This window comes from Neltuma alba, unplaced genomic scaffold (genome assembly GCF_004799145.2).
Source record: "Neltuma alba isolate B1F8T4 unplaced genomic scaffold, ASM479914v2 tig00011705_pilon, whole genome shotgun sequence".
Taxonomy (NCBI): Eukaryota; Viridiplantae; Streptophyta; class Magnoliopsida; order Fabales; family Fabaceae; genus Neltuma; species Neltuma alba.
In genome coordinates, this window is record NW_021636342.1 from 863531 (window position 1) to 877323 (window position 13793).

Below are 13793 nucleotides of genomic sequence, written 5' to 3' on the forward strand. Positions count from 1 at the left end.
AATCAATGTATTCCATTTAATGGGGGCACCCATTTTGGTCAATGCTTAATACCCACACGTAAATATACCGTAATGTCGTCGTGTGAGACACGAGGTTGTTAATTTTCAACTTGAGACGACCCGCCGTTTCAACGTTTATAGAACAAAACGAAGGAGTTCAAAAGGTACTCCTCGGTCTTATTTATAAACTTCAAATTTAGAAAGAGGTGTGATCTATTTTACAGGCTTTAATTTTGGATTTGTTTTAATATTTAACATATTTTTTTAATTTTTACCCTTAATTATTTATTTTTTTCTCTTTATTATACTCTCTCTTATCACATTTCCCTACATATTCTCTTTCATTTTCTTCTCATTTATTATAAAGGCATATTTGAAAACAAAACTATATTTTTAATCTATTTATTACTGCTAACTAATTTTAACTAATAATTCGTTATCTATAAATTAGTTATTTCAAACTTATAATAAGAGTAATTATTAAGGATGAAGATGTAGGAATCTAGAAGATTATCTGAAGACATTGCCGTGAGACTTTGTGGGATAAAATCTGATTCGAAATTGTGGTACGTACATGAATGAAAGAATAGAGAAAATCCTAGGGTTAAAGTGCGTCCAGCACCCCGAACTATTTACCCAGGTACGTCCAGTGGCCTAAAGTAATTTTGGGTGCATCCAGTGTCCTAAACTAATTAAAATGGTGCGTCCATATCCCAGGTTAACAGAAATGTTATGTTTAACCGTTAATTTCCTAACTCAGTTTAAAGTTAACCCCAGATATTCTAAATGGTAGACATATGGACATTTGATATGTATTATTTTTACTCAAAATTGAATTTATTTCCTTCCTCTTCTTCTAAATAAATTGACTTTTGAGTAAGAATAATACACATCGGGTGTCCATGTGTCTACCTTGTAGAATATATGGGGTCAACTTTAAGTTGAGTCAGGAAAGTAACGGTTAAACATAACATTTATGTTAGCCTAGGATATGGACGCACCATTTTAATTAGTTTAGGACACTGGATACACCCAAAATTACTTTAGGCCACTAGACGCACCTGGGTAAATAGTTCGGGGTGCTGGGCGCACTTTAACCCAAAATCCTATCCTTCCCTAGTTTTCGATGATAACGATAATAACAATGACATATAGACATTGTCATGTGGTTGTTGACAAATTAAATAATTAAAGCATTCTTATTTCTGAACAAAATAGTTACTTAAAAATTTCAATGAGAAGTGAGTGGTTGTCATTTCTTATATTAGACTTCTCATTGTATACTGTTGTGCTCTTATTGAAACTTTTTAATAATTATGTTTTTTCTAAAATTTCATAACAATTTTTCCTAATGTTTCCAATAATATATATATATATATATATATATATAAGGCACTAGCAACAGAGGCTATATATATATATATATATCTCCATAAATGAAATCTCTTGATTTTTCCTCCTCTAAATTTATATGATATTTTAATTTTGATCCTTTAATTTTTAGGAAATATTTTTCAGTCTTCTAACTTAAATATTGAAATTCTTAAATAATCATTTTTTAACAATCATTAAAAAAATTAAACTTAATAGTATATTAATACCTCCGGTCTTTAATATAAGACCTCATTTGATTTTTATTTTGATCCTAAATATAAGATCCTAATTCACTTTATCTTTCATATTTATGTATTTTTTTCAAAGTATTTTTCCTAATAATAGTAGTTTTAGCTGATATACTTAATTAACAAAAATATTTTAAGAAAGACAATACTTATTTGTTACAAATAACTAATTTAACTTATTTTTTTAATCTTCTCAAACTAGTCAACTAGCTTTTATAATTAGAACCGATAGTATCATTTAAGAATATTTTGTCAATATCTAAAATTTCCTTGTTAGCTTTTTTTTTTAAATTAACAATGCTAAGATTATATAATTGAAAAAACACTATAAGAAAGTCTTATGTCACATTAAAGAATTAAAGAGATACTTTTATCATATTTTTAATATATTCAGGAGAAAATATTGACTTTATAATAATGTTAAGTATTTGGATTTCGAACTATATATATATTTGTATATATGAATAATAATGTTTAATTCTGCATAAAAATAAGATAAATTGAATTAAATGTTGTAAGGCCCATCGGATCAGTATAACTAAAAAGTTTGAGAGTGAGTGACAGATGCGTTTGCCGATGGATACATGAACAAGTAGTGACTTAAATCCACCTGATAAGGAACAGCCTTTGACACGGACATCTAACCATAAACTAACATTATTTAAATTTCATTTACTAATATATGCACATTACACTATTATAGATTTTTTTTAGAATTTCTTGGTTAATTGAATCATATTTGAAAATTATATTAGTAGTTGAATTCGCACAGTTTCATTGATTTGATTGCTGTTATATAAATTTGCAGTTATGTATATTATTTTGATTTATTAAAAATTTAATGTAATATAAACAAATAAAACGAGTCAATTTATAATTTTATAATATTTATTTTTGGCCATTTCATTCTTTGGGGATTAAAAAGAAAACTGAATTTATGGATGTTCGAATTCAAACCTCACACATAAAATTTTTTTAAAAAAATATTTGTATTATCAAGGGGTTAACCGGTCCTGACTTTCTCCTTCATTTCGTTTTCCATCTAAATTAAAATACTCTTCTGATCCTTAATATATGACCTAATTGTTGAGTTGATTTTGATCCTAAATATAAGATTTATTTCTCATATTTATTAGTTTTTTCTAAATTACTCATATTGATACTCTCTCAACCATAATAAGTAGAGGAGGGAGGGAGGATATTAAGGAAGCTGATTATGGTGTTTTAAGAAAAATATATCGTATGTCTTATAATTAACTAACTTATCTAACTTCTTTAATCTAATCAAATTAGTTAAATAAGTCTTATATTAAGGATCGAAAAAGTACTAGTAGAAGATTATAAAGATTTATTTTTTTTCTAAGAAAAAATACGAACTCCAACAAACCATCTTAAAATGAATTTATTGGACAGGTTAATCAATTTAGAATTGATTTTTTTTTGTCTCGCAGCCAGAACCAGAATCATAATTAAATTCATTAATTGGCTGTATCAATATTTCTTCAGTCAGATAAATTGATATGCCATCTGGTTTTTAAACATAGATTAGCTTCAACTTGCTGCACGTTTATTTAGATCACACCCAAGTCAAAGTCACAATATAAATATTTTGATTAGAGAGTGTGATATGAAAAGAAATAATTGTCATATAATCATCTGACATAAACTTTGCGATTATAATTATAAACTACTCCACGTGACTTTTATTTTGTGGTTTCTGCCGTAGTTGCGTTGCCATGATAATAGTGAGAAGAAGAGAAGAATTGGAGATAGCTAGATAGGAAAAGAGTATTCAAATCTCAACTTTAATTTAGTCAATTTATCAAAAAGCGTACAAAATAAAATGTATTAGGGGGTTATTTAGTATTTAATTAGTTTACAGCATCACCTTTCACTCGATGAATTAAATACACGACATTCTAAAAATTTAAAAATTAAGTGCTAAAATCTAAGAAGTATAATAAAATCAAAATTTTTTAAAAAATATTTATAAATTCTCGTTAATCTTCACATCTCCTTGATAGCCTTCAAACCTTCTAGAATATTCTACTATTCTTTTTCTTTCTTTTTTTCCCTACGTAACCATTATCTCATTTCATCTTCTTTTTTTTTTGCCAAAACAATAATAATTAGGTTTTTCCCTTTTGTGAATGCTCAACATAACTAATCAATAAATACCATATCAAAAAATATATATAATCCTGTGGTTCTAAATATAAGACACCTTTTATAGTGTAAATTACACTACAAAAGGTGTCTTATATTTAAGACTGGAGAAATATTAAAAAAATTTATTATTCTTTTTATTGAAAATATATTTTAATGCTAATATACTAGTTTGATCCGAAAGTAACAAATTCTTTGCCAAGAAAAATGATGCTACTTTCAGTTCTTAATATAAAAATAAATTGATTAATTTGGAATGATTAAAAAAGTTACCAAATTATTTTAAACTATTTATATTTATTGTTTTTTTAAAATTAATTTACCTCACTTATAATAAATTGATATACAATCTAATAATGCACATAATTATTTTAAACAAATCATGTAACATACCACTCTATTCCTTATTACAGGTCACTTGTACCTCAAAAGTTTGTTTTAAAATATAAGTCACTTATAGTATAATTAATGATCTTTTTCCAATTTTACTCCTATTAATTTAATAAAAAAAATTAATTAATCTCCCTCTCTATCTCTCTTTTAACTTTTCATTTCCTATGCAACTCATCCCCTCCCCCTCTCTCTCACAACTTTTAATAAGGGTAAATATAGAAAAAAAAACTGGTTAATTTAATGTATTTTTTGGTTTGCGGGTTTGGCTACAAGTGACTTATAACAAGGAACAGAGTGATATGCTATAATTATATAATTTAGTAACTTTTTTAACCTCTCTAAGTTAGTTAAGCAGAGTATCTACAGCAGTTTACTGATTACATAAAAATACGTTGCTTTTAACTTACTCTCTATCGTTTGGACGTTCAAATTATTATTTTCTTTGGTGTAGTAATAAATAAGCGTCTTCGTCTGTATATTTATCGGTGTTTTAAACCCACTCACCAAACCCCAGACTTTCCTTTTCGTTGCCTTAATAATCAATTACTAAATTATATACATTATTTATTGGTCAGCCAATTGCCAAATTTTTTATGCCTGATATGGTTTTTTTTCATTTCTTGGCCACTTTTCATACACAAACACACCCATAAAATCTCTATATCGTCCACCAGATTGTTTGGGCCCCCGAAAAAAAAATCCACTAAATTAAATTCAATCTCCCACCAAACTTTATCTGCTTATTAATTAATTGCCCCTCACACTATTATTATCATTTCCAATATAATCTCTCTCTGATTACAACTGCATGGTAAAAATGCATATATATATATATATATATATATATATCCCAGCGTGTGTGTCATTCAATATCCAGCAGGCTTTCTGCAAGAAAATGGAAAGCATACACATAATATTACTAACTTTGCTTTTGGCGACGACCCATTTCGTTAATGTCGTTTGCAATAATAAGGTTCCTGCGGTGATAGTTTTTGGAGACTCTTCTGTGGATTCTGGGAACAACAACAAGATCGCCACCGTTCTCAAGAGCAACTTCAGGCCATACGGCCGTGACTTCGAGGGAGGCCGCCCCACCGGACGGTTCTGCAATGGCCGGGTTCCGCCGGACTTCATCTCCGAGGCGCTCGGTATCAAACCCTACGTGCCTGCGTACTTGGATCCGTCGTACTCCATCAAAGATTTTGCCACTGGAGTTTGCTTTGCTTCTGCAGGAACGGGTTATGATAATGCAACTTCTGATGTGCTTGTAAGTCTTCTTCGTTCTCATGCTTCTTCTTTCCAACAACTTACAGAAATTAGGGTTTATTGAATGATTGATTTGACCCCTCTGTTTGATTTTTGTACCAAAAATAGGGTTACGTATAGTCTTTTGTTTGTCGGCGATGTTTTGAAGAATTTGATTAAGATTCTTTTCCATGTACGACGTAAGTCATTGATCTTTGTTTGGAGGAAGATAATTAATTACAAAACTTATTTAACAATTCGAATGCTCTTCAAAGTTTGCCAATTTCACTTAAGTAGGTGGAATGCACTTATCATATAAGACTTGTTTAAATGTGTCCGATTTACTTGTTAAATGATATGAAATATAAAAAGATGATCCCATATCGCATGACTTCATCATACATCTTTCATTATTAGGTCTATTAATTTTCATTAAAATATTTCTAAGGTTTTCATGACTTGCTATGTGCATTAATTCTATATTATTTTGCAACTAAATATAGTTAGTTAACATTTTAATTCCATTTTTATAAAATATATGTCAGTATTTTTTTCGTTTTGGCTGAAGTTAGTAAATTAAAAATGTTATCTTCTTGAAAAAGATATTTTACTCAAAATAGATTTTGTCTGACTTGAAAAAATGCAAGCAACATCAAAGCCAAAAATACACCAAACCAATAAAAGATAGTTCAATTTGGTAAGAAATTAGCTCGTATCATCTCTCATCGTAAACATGAGATCTAATTTGTAATGCAAATTATACTACACATTAGATCTTATACTTAGAACTGGAGTTAAGACCACTCAAATCCTAATATTAATGTGAGGCGTTATATGACTAGAAATATACTTTACCAAATTAAGAAATCAAAATAAGACTTTGTGTGAAATTAAAACATACACTAAACATACGCTGTTTAGCCTTAAGAAAAAAATAAAGTATTTTCATGAATGGTCGGTCGTCACCTACCAGTTGAGCGTACATTGCTTGGCATAAAATTAATACATCTATCTTCCCACCTGCTAAATGTCTACTCTCCTTATTACTACTTATTTACACATATAACAACACATCTAAAAAAAATGTAAATACCTGATTATAATTACTTCTTTTTTTTTTCTTGAAAAAATTAATTATTTTTTGCCAAATTTAATTATAAAGACTTGAAATGAAGCACAAATGAATGTGAAATATTATGATTAATTAATGTGATTAAACATATATATATTTGTGTACAGAATGTGATACCACTATGGAAGGAATTGGAATATTATAAAGAGTATCAAGCAAAACTGAGAGACTATCTCGGAGTAGAGAAGGCCAATGAGGTGATAAGTGAGGCACTTTACTTGATGAGCCTTGGAACAAACGATTTCTTAGAGAACTACTTCGTGTTCCCAACAAGGAGGCTTCAATTCAGTGTGTCGCAGTACCAGGACTTTCTGGTGGACATCGCTCACAATTTCATCACGCAGCTTTACCACCTCGGAGCTCGCAAGCTCTCCCTCACGGGGCTCGTCCCCATTGGCTGCCTTCCCCTGGAGAGGACCGTCAACATCTTAGGCCATCACGACTGTGATGACAAGTACAACGACGTCGCTTTGGGGTTCAACAAGAAGCTCGAGATTATGTTAAACAGGCTGGCCAAGGAGCTGCCTCTGCTCAAAACGGTCTCTGCCAACGCATACGACTTCGTCAATGAGATTATCACCAAACCTTCCTCTTTCGGTAATTATCCTTCTCACATTGATTATAATTTAATCCTTATAATTTTGATTTAATTTTAATTCAATCTATGATACAATTTAGTCCTTGTAATTTATCTATTTAAAATATTAGTTCCTATTTTTTTAAAAATAAAATTATATATTCTCAAATGGTAGCGATATCTCACCTATACAAAAGGAAAACATAAGCAAGGGGTGTCTGAGTCAAAATTATACTCCCTCCAATCCTATATATATAAGCTTCATTTTTGGAAAAAAAAAGTTTAATCCAAAATATAAGTTTTATTTTTAAGTTTGTTTAAGCATTTATTATTAATTTTTCTTCTTATTTTGCCCATAATTGACTATATGTAATACCCCCCTCTCACATTAATATTATTCACATATATTCTTTTTTATTAGTTTTTTTAATTTATTGTCTCTCTTATTTATTCTCTTAACAAGTCAGGACAAATTAAAAAAATTTTTTTTGACCCCTTATATATATTTATTATTTTTAATTAATTTTAACTGTTAGTTTGTTAAAAATGATTCGGTTAATTGAAGCTTTTATATATATAGGAGTGGAGGGAGTAATAAACAAAACATTAATTATTATTATTATTATTACAACGTTAATGGTAGGATTATCTGCTTTTAGACATGATGTCTGTAAGTAATGATCTTGCCCTTATGTTCCGCTCACTTTCTACGGTAGGGTCCGTGGGACATTGACTAGTTATTATTGCTCATTTACAACTCGACACCTACCTGATTTGCTTGCAATTTATTAAATTGTTAATTTTGACGAAGACATGTTTCCAAATATATTGAGTTATTATTCGTATTTCCAAAATAGAGGATTTACTTATTTCATTTAATTTCTATAAATGGATTTTTTTTAAGAAAAAGAATCAGTATCTGTGTATATATAGATATATGTGACTCTTTTCAATAATTTTCGAATGTTAGAAACTATGTACCATACCCAATTATTTTAGTAAAATATAGGCACCTTCCTAGTATTATAAGTTTAATAATTTTTTAATAAAATTAAAGACTCGTAAAAGTAGAACACTTTCAAGCAATATTGATTGAGAGGGTCTATAAGGAAGGTAGAAGAAATCAAACCTTAGTGGCCAATGATTGTGTAGGTTAATGGCACGATGAAAATTAGAGGTTACCAAGTTTCTTCCCACTTGTAATCTCAAATCATTAGTATTTATTTCTCTATTTAAAAAAAAAAACACACCTAGTGGCAATGTGATTTAAACTTAAACAGTGACCATTCTCTTTCGACACTGTAATAGTGATATTGTATGAATATAACTACCCACATTGATGTTCCCTGGCACGCTTAGTTATTATGAATCAGGAGCAGTGTTATTATCTAACTACCTTGTACGGCTTAGCTTGCTTCTGTGACTGTAATTAATAATGATATATATATATATATATATATATATATATATGAAAGCTTGAATAATGAAGAAGCTAGTTGGAATTGTAATTAATGACCAGTGGCCATACTGAGTTGGTTTTGCAGGTGTGCTCAAAACTTTTAGGTTTGCCTTTACTTCCCACCATTAATTCTAAGCCTAGTTGCACAAACCAAACACCCTATAGAGGTCCTAGCGAAAGTTGCACATAAGTACCCAAATTTGGAAGGGTAAAAGAAAGAAGGAATTAAACAATCTTGCCGTGTATATTTATCTAGTAAATTTTATTTTATATTTTAACAATATTGGGCATTAAAAAAGTAACTGATCATCAATCTTTTTATTAATTAAAGACACAAATTAAATAATAACAATTGTAGATATGCACCGTGGCTCTAAATGTGTTGTGAGGTGAAAATGACCCAAGGACTAAGGGGCTATATGTTGTCTCTTCTATCTGACTTGATCATGTACTATGCCTGCTCTTTCCCTCCCCCGGCAGTAGGTTAAGCACTTCAATTCAATTTTCCGTACTCTAACTTTTACATAAATTTTTTCATTGTTAATTTGGTCCTCAAAAACACTCATCTACTCAACAACACACTTACACACACACACACACTGATATACATATATATTATACTACTTCCGGTCCTAATTATAAGACCCAATTGATTAATTTGAGGAGATTAAGGAAATAAGTTAAGTTAGTTATTTGTAACAAATAAGTGTTGTCATTCCTAAAATATCCTTGCTAATTAAGTGTGTTGGCGAGAACTATCATTATTAGAAGGACTATCTTGGAAAAAAATGCATAAATATGAGAGACAAAATGGATTGGAGTCTTATAATTAGAATCAAACTAAAAGTCAAACAGGGTCTTATATTAAAGACCGGAGGTAGTACATAGACATTACTATTCTATGTCGCTGCATTTGCACAAAATTAGTTGTCCGTTTTTTCTTTGATTCGTTGACTTGGATCATCTGCTAGCGCCATTATGATATTAAGAAAAGTCCTAACTAATAATTGAGTCTTCTAAACATGTTGTCGGGGCTTAATTTTTGATTATACTACCTCTAGTTTATAAGAGTTATGTGAAAACTTAATTTAGTTTTAAATATAAGACTTTAATTCACTTTGTCTTTAAAATTTATTCATTTTATTTTAAATAATCTTTATGGTGATCATGTTAAGGAGTTTCTTATATTAAGCACATTGGTGTGTGTGTGTGTGTGTGTGAACTTGTTAGAAGAAAGAATACTTACATCACTTCTGTGAATCTTTACCCTTGATATAAACAAGTGTTAGATGTGCTCTGCTCCCATCCTTGGTGATGCAAAGGGTTAAGGCCAACCAGTTAATACATATTCTTTTAAACTCATATAACTATATATTTAAGTATGGAAATGTATAATTGAAGAAGAAAAAGTGATGAGATTGAGGTGGTGGATGGGCAGGATTTGAAGTAGTGGAGAAGGCATGTTGCTCGACAGGAACATTCGAGATGAGCTATCTGTGCAGCGACAAGAATCCATTGACATGCAAAGACGCCGACAAGTATGTGTTCTGGGACGCCTTCCATCCCACCCAGAAAACCAACCAGATTGTCTCTCATTACTTGATTGCCAAGCTTCTGCCTGCTTTCAACTGATCATTTTGCTATACCCATTATGTTCCTCAATTCCCCATATTCTTCTTAATTACATATGTATGTACGCTCTCTTGCCCTGCCAATGTTGTTCTTGTGTTTTTAGCTATGCATATGCTCAGGATCCCATTTACACTTCAAGGTTCATTGATTTTGTAATCTCCACGTTTCTAGGTCTCTGTATGTGTGTTTATTTATAGCTGTGGTATTTAATTCAGGTTTGCATGAGTGAAGCTAAAGATAATTATATGGCTGAAACATTTAGTTCTATATCATGTTTCAATTTTGATCTCTTAACCTTGAAAAGTATCTTCTGACTCTAAAACCGTTAAAAAAAAAATAATGACATTGAGATTTTGAATGTTAATAAAATATGCTCAAATATCAATATGTTAAATTTAATTTTTAAAACAATCATGATTATTCATTTTAGACTAAGAGTTCTAAAGTTAAAGGATTAAAAATGTACTTTTTAAAATTAAGGGGATCAAATCAAAACCTTATATAAAGCTAAAAAAATATAATTTGCACCATGTATCATTTTCTATGAATGAAATAACAAGTTTAGTTAGAGCAGAGGAGTTACATGTTGGAAGTTATATGCGAAATCCTCAAGTTTTCAATATATTTAAATGATTTTTCTTGCTTGAAATGTGAACATGATGATTTTCATTTTAACAAAATAATATACTGATTTAAACAAAAAATTTTAAATTCAAATTATTATTCGATAATTATGATCAGGTATACGAAAATCTCATGCAAGGCAAACTATTCGTAGTTTGTGAATAATAAATTCTAAAACAAGTGACAATATTCTTAGTTTGTATAAAAATAGTGTGACTCAGGTAAGATTATACATGTGGATATAAATTAATCATAGAGATATGTTTTCTTTTTAACATCATGTCCTAACTCCAATATAATTAAGATAACAAGCATCTTAATTGGCATCATTTTATGAATATATAAAATACATTGTAAGTCATAAATAGTATGAATTAAATTTATATTAGATTTATGTGTAAGGTGAAAAAATTGTCTAATTACTTCATAAATTTTTTTGACCAGAAAATTACTTCATAAATTAAAATACACGATTTATTAGCACAAAAATGTTGAACGTTAAAGTTACCTAATTAAGGCAAACAGTTATGAAACATCCCAATTACGCATTACGAAACTGCCGCGTCATTTCCTTCACATTGTTTCTTTCTTTTTTGTGACAGGTGTGTTTTTATTTTTCTTACTTCAATTTTAAGTTCAGATTTTTCAATTTTTTTTCATTTTCATATTTAGTTAATGAATAAAAAAATTAAAATAGCTTCAGAACATGTCTTGGATATATCTTCTTCTATAATAAAAAATTTGCATTTGAAGATTATGTACCAATTCTTTTTCTCTCCAAAAATAGGAACGTTTTGAGAATTTTGGAAAACTGTTCTGCGCAAGTCAACGAAAAACAAAAATTATAGGATGAAATACAAACAAGCTTAGCGGAGATTAACTATATTTAGTATTATTTTTCATTTTCTTTTAAGCTTTTATCTAATTTTTTTTTCTGATTTATGTTTTATTTTTATTTTTATTAAGATTAACAAAGATCAAAATAAAACTTAAGTCATAATAAAAAGTTTAAACAAGAGTTTAAAACATAATAAAAAAACAATGCTAAATATAATTAACCTCCTCTTGGCCTATTTGCATTTCAGCCCATAATTTTTCTTCTTCGTTAACTTCATGAGAAAAGTTTCGGGAACATTCTAAAAAAGTCTTTGGAATATAAGAAATTCCAGATTAGGTCTTAAAATTTTGAAAATGACAGAAAGGGTCAGTGACCCAATCTGTCATTTGTAAAATTAAGACGAATTGACAATTTTGCCCCTGGCTAAGCAAAAGTAAGTAGTTATTCTCTAAACAAATCTAGGTAACGCTTACACTGTTCTAGTGATTACAAGATTAGTTGTAGTTAATGATAAGGTACCTGACTATGAAAAAGTGAGTAGTTATTCTCTACACGAATCTAGGTAATGCTTACATTGTTTTAATGATTATAAAATCAGTTGTAGTTAATAACAAGACACTTGACTATGAAAAAGTGAATAGTTATTCGCTACACGAATCTAGGTAACGCCTAAACCCTTATAGTGATTCCTTAAATCATTGTAGTGAATGAATACAAATGAGGGCAAAGTTGTCAATTCCTCTTGATTTTACAAATCACACATTGGGTCACTGACCTTTTCTGTTATTTTTGAAATTTCAGGACCAAATCTGAAATTTCTTATATTCCAAAAATCTTTTTTGGAATTTTTTCAAAAGTTTTTCACAATTTTCAAAGGGGTTTCCATATTTTTCACAGAGAGAGAGAGAGAGAGTTAGTACGTATAATTTTGAAAGACAAGCCCTTTTGAGACCAAAATATATCAAAACACATTGGAAACTATTGATTTTTTTATTCATTAATTAAATGTAGGATTAAATGTAGGAATGAGAATTGAGAGGATTGAACTTAATATTGAAGTCAAGAACCAAAAAAAAAAAAAGCACCTATTACGGGGAAAAAGAAAAAGAGTGGAAGAAACAAGGTAACGGAAATTAAACGCAAAATGGGATATGAATGGAAGTGAGAGAACAAACACAAAAGGATGCTTTAAGCTCAGGGCCACTAGAACTAGAAGAACAACGTGCGGACCATAGTTTAACTTTTTCACTTTTTTTTTAATATTAAAGTCTGAATTAGATTTGGTAATAAAATAAACAGCGGGTCATGTTGTTTCTAAGCATTTTCCGTTGGTCAAAGAAAACAGAGAATTAGCCTATAACCCACGCAACCGGAAAGAAGCTTCTCCAATTTTTTACCTCCCAACACGTACTGCGGCCATTGGATTCTCCCTCACCCACGCGCTCTCTTTATGTCTAACTTCGCATTTTATTCATCTATAACATTCAGCTATATAGCATGTACATATATTGTTCCAATATTTAATATTTAATAGCAAAATGGCAAATAAAGATGTTGGAAAAAGTGATATTCCAAACCAAACACCAAACGCTTCAAAATCTAAATAAAAAAAGTGGCACCTGACTTGGTATTTTATAAATGTAGTTAAATAATTAAAATGTCATTATATCAAAAAGTTTATTAACAAGTTGTAAACTAGTAATAACAAGTTATGAAGCAAATGACAAGAAATATACTAGCAATGACAAGTTATTTATTAACAAATTGTGAACAGATAATAACAAGTATTAAACAGCTAATAATAAAAAATATACTGATAATAATAAGTTTAATAGCTTTTTTCTAAAAAAAAATTGATACAAGGACATTTTAGTTATTTAACTATATTTGTAAAATATCATATTACACATTGCTTCTTACTCGATCATTTCCAGCTTTTATTTGCTTGAATTGAGAAATGATAATTTTAAGATTCTTTTTCTAAAATTTTCCCTATTTAATACTCTTTCCCTTTCTTATTTAATTAAATTATAAAAAACAAACCCCTCTAACTAATAACTTTTATTAAGGATAAATGTTTACAAGAAATAATCAATTTTCACTGA

At 29.4% G+C, this 13793-nt stretch overlaps 1 protein-coding gene across 1 annotated transcript; it reads left to right on the plus strand.

Moving 5' to 3' along the window:
- Positions 1-5061: 5061 nt before the first annotated feature.
- Positions 5062-10448, plus strand: LOC114717009 (GDSL esterase/lipase At2g04570). The gene is made up of 3 exons (XM_028902090.1): positions 5062-5448; positions 6666-7155; positions 10033-10448. The coding sequence occupies exons 1-3, from the start codon at positions 5077-5079 to the stop codon at positions 10224-10226; spliced, it is 1056 nt and encodes a 351-aa protein (XP_028757923.1). The 5' UTR covers positions 5062-5076; the 3' UTR covers positions 10227-10448.
- The last annotated feature ends 3345 nt before the right edge of the window (positions 10449-13793 follow it).

Bases quoted from the DNA above. Each gene is read 5' to 3' on its own strand.
- LOC114717009 (XM_028902090.1), top strand. From the start codon at position 5,077: ATGGAAAGCATACACATAATATTACTAACTTTGCTTTTGGCGACGACC. The intron at 5,449-6,665 runs GTAAGTCTTCTT...ATTTGTGTACAG, and splicing joins ATGCAACTTCTGATGTGCTT to AATGTGATACCACTATGGAA. The intron at 7,156-10,032 runs GTAATTATCCTT...GTGGATGGGCAG, and splicing joins CACCAAACCTTCCTCTTTCG to GATTTGAAGTAGTGGAGAAG.